The 12,923-nt window shown below is 34.4% G+C and overlaps 1 protein-coding gene and 1 pseudogene across 2 annotated transcripts; one reads left to right on the top strand and one right to left on the bottom strand.

The window, feature by feature from the left end:
- The first annotated feature begins 2,191 nt into the window (after nt 1–2,191).
- On the top strand, nt 2,192–4,187 carry LOC143632620 (large ribosomal subunit protein uL16). The gene is made up of 4 exons (XM_077101091.1): nt 2,192–2,274; nt 3,261–3,762; nt 3,857–3,938; nt 4,037–4,187. The coding sequence occupies exons 1-4, from the start codon at nt 2,265–2,267 to the stop codon at nt 4,103–4,105; spliced, it is 663 nt and encodes a 220-aa protein (XP_076957206.1). The 5' UTR covers nt 2,192–2,264; the 3' UTR covers nt 4,106–4,187.
- A 734-nt stretch (nt 4,188–4,921) lies between these two features.
- LOC143632619 (cytochrome P450 71D11-like) lies at nt 4,922–7,167 on the bottom strand (annotated as a pseudogene). Its single transcript, XR_013153542.1, has 3 exons — nt 6,773–7,167; nt 6,113–6,598; nt 4,922–5,542 (listed from the first exon to the last, which is right to left on the bottom strand). The product of XR_013153542.1 is annotated as a cytochrome P450 71D11-like (transcript).
- Between the last annotated feature and the right edge of the window lie 5,756 nt (nt 7,168–12,923).

Here is a 12,923-nt window from a genome sequence, read left to right as displayed (position 1 = left end):
CGAGCCTTAACGAGCCTGCCATTTATATAAGTTTTTAAAATATATATATAACTAGTTTTATAGCCCGTGTCACACACGGTATAATTCAAATTATAAAATTATAAGTAAAACAAATAATTACATAGCATACATGAAAAAAAAATGTACTACATCTATGCTTGTATCTGTACAATGTGTACATAAATTGATTTTTATTTATATCACAAAATGATTTTTTTAAATGAACTTAATAAAAAAAACGTCCCTGCAAAAACGTTTCCGATAATGCTTCTTTCTATTGAAAAATTCATTATTTGTGTCATATATGTATAATTGAAAGAATTTTGTTTATGAACCAATTTCGGAAATAAGACTTTTCATACGATAGTAGCTCTAACCACTCAGCCTAAATACAAAAGGAGTGTTACCTTTATTAATATATTTATCAATTTACCACATATCAAAGGAAAGTAGAACATTAGCTTGTTACAATGGATGTTCTTCAAGAACTATGTTTTTCTGAGCTACACCATGAAAAAGATTTTGATAAGTTTCAGATGGTTTATCGACTTTGTCATAATGACAATATAAAAACTAACATGTTAACCCATTTAATTTTGTGAATATTTTGTTTCATTTGAGCATAGTTTTGCATGACATGCTTCCCATACAACGTTCTGATCACCATTGAAGGAAAAATTAATGTTTACATAAATATTTCAAATTTGATAAAAGTTAGAAGCATTAATAGGCATGGGGGTGACATGTCGAAAGTGTTCGCAATCTTTTCTTAAATTTTAATAGTTGAGTGAAAAATAGTTAATTTGCCAAATCCCGAACCTTTTGATTATTTCAAAAAATTCATTTAAAAATAAATATGAACCCGAATCATGTTTAAAATTCTAACTTTCATACTTTTGATATTTGAAAGTCAACACTTTGAACTCATAACAAATTTGACGATAAATCTATTTTGCATTCTCAAACTTTTAAAAATACTCAAAATTTTCATTTTTGACCGATAACAAATTTTGACCTAAATGTAGTTAACTTGTACCAAACAATCTATTTACAACTTTTGACAAATAAAATTAAATTTAAGCTTTGCAAAAAAACCAAAACAATTTTCATTTGAGAAACATGGTTTGTTGTTTATTTTTGGAATTCACCAAATATTTTAAAATATATAGTAAAATAATATGTTAATATTTATATTTATAAAAATATAGAGATATTATATAAATATAGTGTAAAAGGAAAGTGAATAATTATTGATTTATTACATATATTAGGGTATATTAGTTTTGGAGGGAAAAAATTGTGAGAATTAACCAAAAGATGACAAGTGTCCATATTTATTTTACTTTATTAGAATAGGTAGATAATTAATAATTAATATATATAATGTTATGAAAAATAAATAAAAATAACTCAATAATATATATTATTTTATACATAAAATTATAATAGAAAAATATATAAAAATAATTATAATTATATATAAAATTTTTGATATATAGTAAACGAGCCGAGCCCGAGCCGAGCTCGAGCTTTGAAAATAGAGCTCGAAACGAGCCGAGCTCGAGCCTAGTCGAGCTCGGCTCGTTTGCACCCCTAGTTGTCATGTATGCATTTTACCAATAACACTCACAAGATCAAAGAAGTTATCAAATTACATGCTTCATCAACAAAGTAAATTAGCTAAAAAGACTTATCAAGAACATAAACATAGTACGTTTACTAAATAATAAATCACTCTTTTACACAAAGTTTCATCTTCACTCAAACAACTCAATTAACTTAGCCTATGAATGTCATACTTAGGTAAATTATTTAAGTTAATTATCTTCTATTTTATAAAAAGCTATATTGGAACTTTTATGGTGCGCTCCCCAAGCTCCAAAGTTCGTTGCAGACCCAATTTTGAGAGAAAACTAGTAGAAGTGTGATTTGAGGATGATGAACATGCCGGAGGAGCCACCCTATTACAAGCCAAATTTTCTACCGGACCATCGTACCCGAAAGCGGTTCCTATCCCTTGAAAATACCCAATTTATGCACTTCTATCCAATATATATAATAATTTATTATAATTATAATTTTTGTTATAAGATGAGAAACATATCCGGGCTTCACAGCCACACAAGTTACAAACCTATTGCATAGGCCCATGAAGCCCAATGATACAAACCCTTCTAGCCCCATTCTATAAATAGCATTTCACATAATAAATCTAGGGTTTGTGTGGCAGAACTGAGCCGGCAGCAACCAGCCTCGTTATCGCCATGGGAAGAAGTAAGTTGTCTGATTGCTACATCTCTTCAATTGATCCGAGATTCAATCATCTGTTGATTTGCGGTTTATTGTAGGATAAGTCTTGATTTGGTTACTTGCTAATGAGATTAAGTTTTGTTTTGAGCTTGAATTGGTACGCTTGGAACGATTATTTGGTAAATTATTCGGTTTTGTGGTTCTGTTATGGTAATTTGTGGTTCAATTGATTCAATATGCAATCTTTTCACTAGAATTTGTAGCGTTTTCCAGATGCAATTGATGTTTATTAGTGTGTTGTGAATTTGTGATTTGCGGTTTTTTTTTGTATAAAGATTTTGAATTTATAATTGTTTGTGAGTTTTTAGCTTGAAATGTTAGGTTTTGGTTGATTTTCAACAAATCATTTGTTTTTTTTGATGGATTGTAGCTATCAAATTGTGTTGTTTGTTTTCTTTATGCTGTTATTGATGTATTTTGTGTTCAATTGATTCAAGATGAATTTTTTGAGTAAATGTGATTTTTATTTGATACATTTGGTGATTGTAATTGTTTTGTGCAATATGGTTTAAAGTTTTTTTTTAAATATTGTTTTTTAATTGTTCATGACTTCATGATATTGGGTATTTTTTTGAGCTTGAAATGTTTTTTTGATGAATCATTTATGTAATTTTGCTATTTTTTTATGTTATATGTACTTTATCTAACTGAGATTCAACAGATATTGTGAGTTGTTTTTGATGATTATACTCTCGAGTGTATTTAGTTTTTTATGATTAAAGGTTTGGTTGAAAGGCTTTTGCTTTTGTTTATTTAAGTCAAAAGTGTCCCACGGATGAGCTTTTGCGTTGGTATTCTATCTTTGTGTTACTGTCTGTGCTGCCTTATTGTAGCTGCTAGCTTGCTTTAAATCATTTTTATGTAGAACCTTTTATGGGTTATGTATGCGCAATCTAATTTTAACTATAAGTCAATATATTTGTGTGTTAACATTCAAATCTATGTTACAGGACCTGCCAGATGTTACCGTCAGATCAAGAACAAGCCATACCCAAAATCCCGTTACTGTCGTGGTGTCCCTGACCCAAAGATCAGGATCTATGACATCGGCATGAAGAAGAAAGGTGTTGATGAGTTCCCGTTCTGTGTTCACTTGGTAAGTTGGGAAAAGGAAAATGTCTCCAGTGAAGCACTTGAAGCAGCACGTATTGCCTGCAACAAGTACATGACAAAGTTTGCAGGGAAAGATGCTTTCCATTTGAGGGTCCGGGTTCATCCTTTCCATGTGCTTCGTATCAACAAGATGTTGTCGTGTGCTGGAGCTGATAGGCTCCAAACAGGCATGAGGGGTGCGTTTGGTAAACCTCAGGGAGTTTGTGCTCGTGTTAGCATTGGTCAGGTTTTGCTTTCGGTCAGGTGCAAAGATGGTAACGGTCAGCATGCTCAGGAGGCTCTTAGACGGGCTAAGTTTAAGTTTCCGGGTCGTCAAAAGATCATTGTCAGCAGGAAGTGGTATGGCTTTAATTGTTTAATCATAAGACTTTATATTTTTATTTCGTGTGTTTTTATTTGACTGAAATGGTTTAATTTTACTTGTTTATTGCAGGGGATTCACGAAGTTCAGTCGTACTGATTATATCCAGTGGAAGTCTGAGAACCGTATTGTTCCTGATGGTGTTAATGCCAAGGTAGTTATTTTGTCATACGTTTTTTGTGTTTTATAGTTAACATTTGTTTGTATATTGATGAGTGGTAATGATTAATGATGCTTGCTTTATTGTAACAGCTTTTGGGATGCCATGGACCTCTTGCAAACCGTCAACCAGGAAGGGCTTTCTTAGATGCGGTTGCTTAAGTTTACTTTTTTCTTCAGAAACATCTTGGGAGACATTGTAGTTGATTTTCGTTTGGAAAACCGTACTTTTTTGTTTTGTTTTTCTACTGGAATGATGTTTATTTTATCGTGTTCTTCAGTTATTGTTGGATTACTGCAATGTGTTCATGGTTATGTTTTGAACTTGAATGCACCTTGTTTTGAGTTATTTGCTTGTCATCTTGAGGTTGATTAAGTTATGCCTGTATGACCTGAGTTTATGGCTAAAGATGCAAGTAAGTGCATTGATGCTCTTTGGTTCTTTGTCTCTTCAAAAATACTTGTCTTGATTGTTTTCAAGTATGTATTCTTTAAATGTTTGATACTTGCGACCAATGTATGGCATTCCTTGTGCCAGTATTGTTTACTCGTAAGTGATCTTGAAGACTTGAACTTTTAAAGGTTTTATCATCGTCAGTGAGTCTTTGAGTTTAACAAACATGCCTTTATTCCGTGGTCTGATTACTAGGTCTGCTGTCGGTGTGTCTTCAGACAAATTTTCTTGTACACAAAATATCACGAACAACTCTCTTTATCATCAATGCTTTAACCTGTTTAGTTTTGCATGCTACAAGTTTACACACATACAATGCAACAACTTAAATAATACATTTATGAAGTGACAGCTGCTCGATTTCTTAATTAACGCACGGTTCAAAGTTCAAACCATAACTACTCAAACCAGTACTTGTGATACCTACAAAGGATGTTTATGTTTAGCTTAACTTTTAACAAACATTACAATCATTATCTTACAAATAATTCTAGCTTTTTATATCTTTAGCAAACATGAGAGCTTTATGCAGGCAAAGGATAATAAGCAGTAGATATCAGATTCAAGTCCGTTTTTCTTCTAACCGTCACCCCAAACGATTCACTCATGTCAAGATCTTCACTTCTTTTTCCATCGGCCAAATTCCAGTCAAAATGGTAGAGCAATTTAATAAGTGGAAGGTCAACATTCGCTAATCCAAACGATATTCCAGGACACACTCTCCTTCCACCACCAAACGGTATGTACTCAAAATTAACCCCTTTAAAATCTACCGAGTTATTTAAAAACCTCTCAGGATTAAATATTTCAGGATCATTCCACCATTTTGGGTTTCTATTAACAGCCCACACATTCACAATAACTTTGCTTTTGGCTGGTATATGATAACCATTTATGTCACATTTCTCTCTGTTTCCTCTAGGAAGTAACAAAGGGGCTGGAGGGTGTAATCTTAAAGTTTCTTTAATGACCAACTTTAAAAATTGTATTTCTTGGATACATGTTTCATCGATCGTTCCTCTTTCGTTGACAACTTTCCTTATTTCGGTTTGTGGTTTTTCCAATATTTTTGGGTGTTTTAGCATTTCCGACATTGCCCATTCTACCGTTGTAGAAGATGTTTCACTCCCACCACTAAATATGTCCTGCGTTACATATAGAATTGGGTATTATAAGTAACACATAATACATCAATTTCTATTTCCTATTTCCTATCTTTCTGGTTCTGTTATTAGTATTTTTAAGTGAACCAAATATTCATTGGCTATAAAGGATATGTTTGGCATGAAGAGTTTAGAAGCTTTGTGTTTGAATTTTAGACTTTTGATTCAATGATTATAGTATATTTATTGTAAGTTTGTAACCTTCCATATTATAAAGAGTGATTAAAAGTATGAGGTCATCAGTGATGCTTACTCACACTAGGTAATGTACGGGTCGTTTGGTATGAAGAAAATTATCATACTGGCTGTATGAATTTGTTAGTGGTCACGTCACTCACTTTTGTGTCATTGTACCATATCATACGGGCCATTAAATTTGATGAAACCAACTCATATGCCTGTATAAAATATTATGGCCCATATGATGTACCAATCTAACACATTATAAGACCTCGCATGACTATCTTTCCATGTCATACGACCGTATGACATGGAACTGGTGCCTGTATAGTGTGTCAGTGGTCTTGGTATAACTGCAGGTTATTTACTAACCAGGATGATTGCTTTGATGTTAGCTATAGACAAGGGAAATTTAACATCACCAGACTCCTGAAATCTCAAAAGAACATCCACAAAATCTTCATCTTCATCATTAACACCCACATTATTGCCCGCCTTTTTGGTCTTGTGTTCCTCAATAATGTTAACAACAATTTCCTCAAACCTATCGCGTATCTTCTCAATTTTTCCCTTAAACCCAGTCACTAAAGGAAGCAGTGTTGAAGAAGGAAAAAGATCTGAAACATTGAGTCCTCCGGCTGCAGCCGAAGCTTCCTTAACAAGTGCGATAAATAACTCTTCATCTTTACACCTCTTTCCAAATGCTGCTTTCGCGGTAATCCCATATGTCAATGAGAAAATTCTTTCACTAAGATTGATTTGAGATCCTACATGTTCTTTGATAGATTTGATAAACTTTGAAACTTCTTCTTCCCTCGTGGGCCCAAACAAATGGACGCGCATCGGACTCAGAAGCTCCTAATATAAAATAATGAAAATCCCGTTAGATATTGTGTATTATTGATCAACTATTTATATCAGTACAAATGTAAAATGAGTATAATTACAATGGAAACCTAATCACATCGTATATTCCAGCTATGGTAATTAAGTATATAACAATAACCATAACTAATATATTCTCCTTAATACCTGACTGCAAATCTTGCGAACACGTCTCCAAAAGTCTCCATACGGTGCAAAAGTAAGGTTTGTAGCACCATTGCATATCACACTAGAAGCATAGATATAAGGCCTGTCTGAAAAGTTTGAGTCATGAGTTTTCATGACTTCTTTTGCTATTTCAGGTGAAGACACAACTATAACCGAAAGTTCACCAAGTTGTAGGTGCATCAACGGTCCAAATTTGTTGGCTAACTCGCGCAGCCGTTGATGGGGAAGAGAGGTTCCAAGATGATGGATACTTCCTATGATTGGTAGCTTCCATGGGCCAGGGGGTAGATGTGGGGTTGACTTTTTTGTTAGTTTAAGTAACATGAATATGAATATGAAAAATGCAAAAACAATGAGTGAAATACATGCTCCATTAGGTAATCTATTCTTGTCCCTCTAGATTTTTATTTATATAGAGAAAGGTGTATAGTAAAATCCTAACCAGAGAAAGGGTATATATATAGATGCTTTCGGTTGATTTTAAATGTTATCTTACATTAAAATTAAGTACATTCTAGTTGTTATTTGTCATCCTGCAGGTTAGTTAGTAAACCATTTTTGACACAATATTAAATATAAAACTGATAAATAATTGAAGGTCCATTGTGTTAGTGCCCAGCCTGCAGGAGGGCAGGTTTACTTGTCGAGGGACCGATAACTTGAACGATTAACTCCTATGTGAACCGGTAGGTATACAGAAAAAGATTGAAAAGACGGGCAAAACTTAAAAAAAAAAAACATTAGCAAAGTCGCGAAGTATTTAATGATTTGTTTTATTCTAATTTGCAGTTGTATTCTGTTAGTTTGTTTTGACCCAAATTAACATAGTGGCTACATTTTTCTGTTTATTTTAATGGTATGGTTAATGTGTCAATGACCTCGACCAAAATTAATTTACTATAAGTCAACGTCTACAAATAAAGGCTCATATGCAACGTTTGACACAACTTTGACATATCATGATAAATTTGCTCACATTTGAGTTCTATCTAAATGTTTGTCAGCATATATCTATTTTAATTTTTCTGTTTCTATCTCGTGTGATATGTGACGCATTGCAATCTCGTCTTGTGTGTACTACAATAAAATAAATATAGGATAAAGAGGGGTTGAGGCAGACAAAATACCTAACAACAGGAAAATGTACATTGTTTGGCCATGTAAGCAAGCTGTCGAATACTATGTGGACAAAATATGTAGATATGTTCATTGATTTATGATGTATGACAACAGACATATTGCATAAACAAAAGATATGAACATTTGAATGAGTCAATCAGATGTCATTGACTGAAAGCATTTGCAAATAAAAGAGATCATGATGACACTGTTGCATTGAACCAAAGGTTGCTAATCGTGAAACTGGTTTTGATAAGAAAATCGCTCGTAGATGACGAGAAAGAATAACTGAATTACTTAATCAAATTCGATACTATTTTCTTTGCTTTTCACTTTGTTTATCAAACACATTACGTGTAGGGCTGTCCAAACCACTCAATGCTCTCTCGCTCGAAAAATGCTAGCTCAATTTCAGCTCGGTTTGTAAACGAGCCAATCGGCTCGGCTCGGTTTGATTGGCTCAAATTAATTAATTATGTAAATATAAACACACACACACATAATACGCAAAGTTTTTAAACCCTTTTAAATTTTCTCTCATTCCTTCAATTTAATAATTTCATTTGCGCGCTTCAAGTTGTTAGGCAACCAAAAGTTTGTTTACATGTTCAATAAATCGCACTTAAACTTCTTTCTTATAGAAATTTACAATCTATCACATAGAAAACTAATTAATTTGTTTATAGATGTATTATTTACAACTTGAAACTTGTTTCTTATTGAAAATTTTAAAGTGAAAAAGAAATAAGTAACGGTTGGAACTTGCTCGATGCTCGATTTTGTCCGATATTTGCTTGATTTGTAAATGAGCCATTCAGTTCGGTTTAGTTCAATTTGTAAATGACTTAAGTAACGAGCAAGCCTTCGCTCAGTTCGGCTTGGCTTGTGAACAATCCTATCACGTGTATATATATATATATATATATATATATATATATATATTTGATACTAGTTTGAGACCCGTGTATTATACGGGGAGTTAATAAAAATTATAATACTTAAACACTAAGCAAAATACAATCAATAACATATAACACAATTATCATATATTATTAATACAATTACAAATTACATTAAAATTACATGAATTGCAAAACAAACATTACGCAGCTATTTCACAAATAAGAAAAAATTTCCTTGTACACTACATTTTTGGTTGTATTGGTCAGATTACCTTGTTTATCAAGAATCATAATCTTTAGCCCACACCTAGTTGTAACCCTTGACAAGACGACATATAATGTGTCAACTACTATTTTAAAAAGGAAGCGGTAAATAGCAAATGTTGTTTAATAATTTATTGTTGTTGTATAATAAAGAAAAATAACTTAAAATGAAAAGTGACATACCTTTACACTAAATGTGTCAACGGACGCATCAACAGTAATGGAGTCGGATTCTTGATGCTATTTATAGAGGGAGGGTAGCAAAGCTACCCACGGATCCCTTATCCGACCAGTGGAGCGTCAAAGACATCCGCATCCCACGGATCCATCAACCAACCCGCGGATCGCCAAAAGACATCCGTGCAAGGAACAAGTGGATTGATGAAGCCATCCACAATCCAAGACACTTCGTGGAACTTCGTCATAACCCGCGGATGGTCACGCGAGCATCCGCGGAAGGAATCCACAAATAAATTCAAGGGATTCATCATACGCATGATCCCCATGTGATATGGAAGAGCAGTTGTAACAAACTACTTTTAGAAGATTCCCTAAAAACCTCCTGATAGTGACATCGGCAAATGGAAAGAAGACACCTGGACACATAATGGCTATCCCACGACGTGCACAGATAATGGCTACACCATAAACGGGTCCAGGCTGTCACATCCAATAAAAGCCCGACACGTGTCCATTCAGGCAGAGAAGGAATAACTTGATAGTGACAACTCCACCAATCACCTTCCCTCCACCTTCGGCTATAAATACGAAGATCATATCTTCAAGGTATTCATTCACATTCTCAAGCCTTAAGCAATTATATATTGTGTCTTACTTTATTCCGATCAAAGTACGATACTTATTCTCACGCCGGAGGGTGGTTACGGAAAGACCTCCCCACTCTGTCCTTCCCGTAACGAGACTCAACGGTGTGCTGTTTTGCAGGCATAAGCTTGGATCTGTTCTCATCACTTCAGCATACCCACATCTGGGGATATACCCGATCGGACCATCCAATTTGATATAGTGTTTCTTCACTATTGAATGAATTAAACAAACAAATTTAAGTAACACTAAACAAATCAAAATATCAATTGATTTGAAATTGGAAAGAATTCTTCATTAAAAAGTGTTGATTGGCCACAGAAAGTTTGAAATATCAATTGAAAAAGTGTTGGTTCACCATTCTTTTAGGCAATTAGCAAACCAAGGATAGGATAATAATAAGCTAATGACAAAAATAAAAGATCATTCGTTTTGAAAATTAAGGTTGAAATCCAAGCACTAGTGAAAAATAAATGGATAGAAAAAATTCCAAAAAGTTAAATCCCCATAAAAAAATTCCAAGCAGAATAAATCTAGATTTTAACTAAAACAGATAAACTTTATTTTAAAAGATCAACATTTTTAGTCGTCAGCATTGCTTTGACTTTTAAACAGTTATTAAGTCAAATTCGATACTTACAAGTTACAATCTTAAAAGTTAATACAATATAATTGCTAATATATTAAATGCATAATTAAATTAAATTGATTTATCTAGTGGAAATGATTCAGAAAAAGAGGAAGTCATAAGAGTATAACAAGTGACAAGATATAGTACTCTTTTATTAGAGTAGTATGATAAGATTTTCTAAGTCAGCTCATCTAGACTTGGCGTGTGCGCTCATGTTAAATTAAATATGTTCAGATGACAGGTCGGAACAGGTTGTGGTTAAAACGGGTTTTCAAAATTATCAAGTACATTACATACAAAAATTCTTACTACATCCAAGTTAAAAATACAAAAAGATACAATTACAATTTAATTTGGAACTTTCACTCCTTCTAACCATTGACTTGTCTCCTCCCTAGCAACTCCGACTACCGGCTCACTCATCCTAAGCACCGAACTAGGTGGCTTACACCCACCAGATGAACCGTCAGGCCGTGTAGCCAGCGTCATATTCTAGGCGTGCACTTTAAGACTGGACGTAGTTGAAGAAACAGGGGCGCTAACATGGTGATGTGGCTGGCCATCTGCTCGCTAAAACCATTACGTAAGCTTCAATTTGAGTACCATAGCCACAATCCGCCAAGCCATTAATGGGCGTTAGTTGGTGAGGAAAAGACTTTTGTTAAGCAATTACCAAACATAAGACTCTTTTTTATGCTTTACCCATTGTGTTGTATCATGAAAGCGAAGACCAATACTTTGTTCTCGGCGGATATGGTTTTTGCGGTGGAGAAGAAGCGGTTTTCAGATTTCTTCTTTTGAGAAGAGACTAAATTAATATGACAACATAGGGAAAAGTAGTAGACTAGTAGACGTAATCATTCTCTCTTATTTTTACTATTTTACAATTTCTATTTCAACTGAGTTGTGATTCAAATATTAACTTTCAAGGTTTTGTTATTGCTATCATTCTCTCTACATGTAAAATAACTTTTGTTTTTTAATATTTCTCATTTTTTAAAGTTTTGTTAATTAATGCTAATAAATAAAGGAATATTGGCCTCATATAATCCCAACTATAGCCCATTGGCAAATATAAGGACCAACTATCAAAATGGCAGAATGTAATCCCAACTACGCATGTGGGTGGAAAATTAACGGGAATTTAACCTTTCGTTAGTTTTTGTGACGTGGCGGCTGAGTTGTCACGTAATTGGCTGACTGGGCTGCTGAGCTGGCTATTAATTTTAAAAAAATTTATTGCAATTAATCTTTGTTTTTGTTTATATCATTAACCTCCAGCAATTTCAATTCACACTCACCATTACCATCGCCAATGCACCATCACCTGCCTTATTTCCTCCGCTCATTCCTCTCAACGAAGATTCCTTCCGATCCTCATTCTCTAACTCTCCAGTAACATCACTAGCTTCAAATGCCGATGGTAACGGTGAAGCTAATGGTGATGGTGATGATAACGGAGGCAAAGGTAGATCCAGTGAGGTCGGATAATCTGGTGACAGATCTGATGGTGGAGATCCGATTGAATCGTCTGAGCCCGACTCTAGAGGTGGAATAACAGTATAACAAACCAACCAAATGAATGAATGATGACTAATAATAAGCTAATAACCATCGGAAAACCATACGTCTGGTTCGGTGGTCAGAGATGTAACACGTATAACAAACCTTAGATCTCGAGGTATCAGCAATTGCAGCATAGCAGCTGTCGGAAGTGGCAGCAGTCCATGATAACGGAGTGGTAGGGCTAGCCCTAGGCGGTTCGGATTTGGTACTGGACCGACGTTGACGAACGGTATAGCAGTGCGGTGGTTCCGGTCTGCGACGCTTTGCGTCGGTGGTGCTGCTCGGAGGTTAAGGAGGATTTGTGCGACGGCGGTGGTGTCCGACATGACGACGGTGGAAAGGAAAGGAAGGTGTGGAGTGGAAAGAAATATTTTTTTTAATTAATAGCCAGCTCAGCAACCCCGTCAGCATCCCAGTCAGCCGGTTACGCAACAACTCAGCCGCCACGTCACAAAAACTAACGGAAGGTTAACTTCCCGTTAATTTTCCACCCACTTGTGTAGTTGGGATTATATTTGCCAATGGGCTATAGTTAAGATTATATGAGACCAATATTCCATAAATAAATTATTATGTTTGTTAAATATAGATTGAGTAATAATTACAATTAGCTAAACCCATTACTCTTTATTTAAATTTGGCTTTAGTAAATTCATTTTTGCCTGCATGACACATAGGTGGCATTCTAACTAAACAATTAGTTAGAACCACTACACATAGTCTAAGGGCCATTTGTTTTCAAAACAGCCAGATTGTTATCAATGTTTTTCACATTTCCTGCACCAAAGGATTCAATATTAGAGACCGAAAACTGGTTGATTTC

The sequence above is a fragment of the Bidens hawaiensis genome, unplaced genomic scaffold (genome assembly GCF_021521415.1).
Source record: "Bidens hawaiensis isolate Kalapana, Puna unplaced genomic scaffold, B.hawaiensis_p1.1 tig00006520_1, whole genome shotgun sequence".
Lineage (NCBI taxonomy): Eukaryota > Viridiplantae > Streptophyta > Magnoliopsida > Asterales > Asteraceae > Bidens > Bidens hawaiensis.
This window is presented reverse-complemented; position numbering and strand designations above follow the sequence as displayed.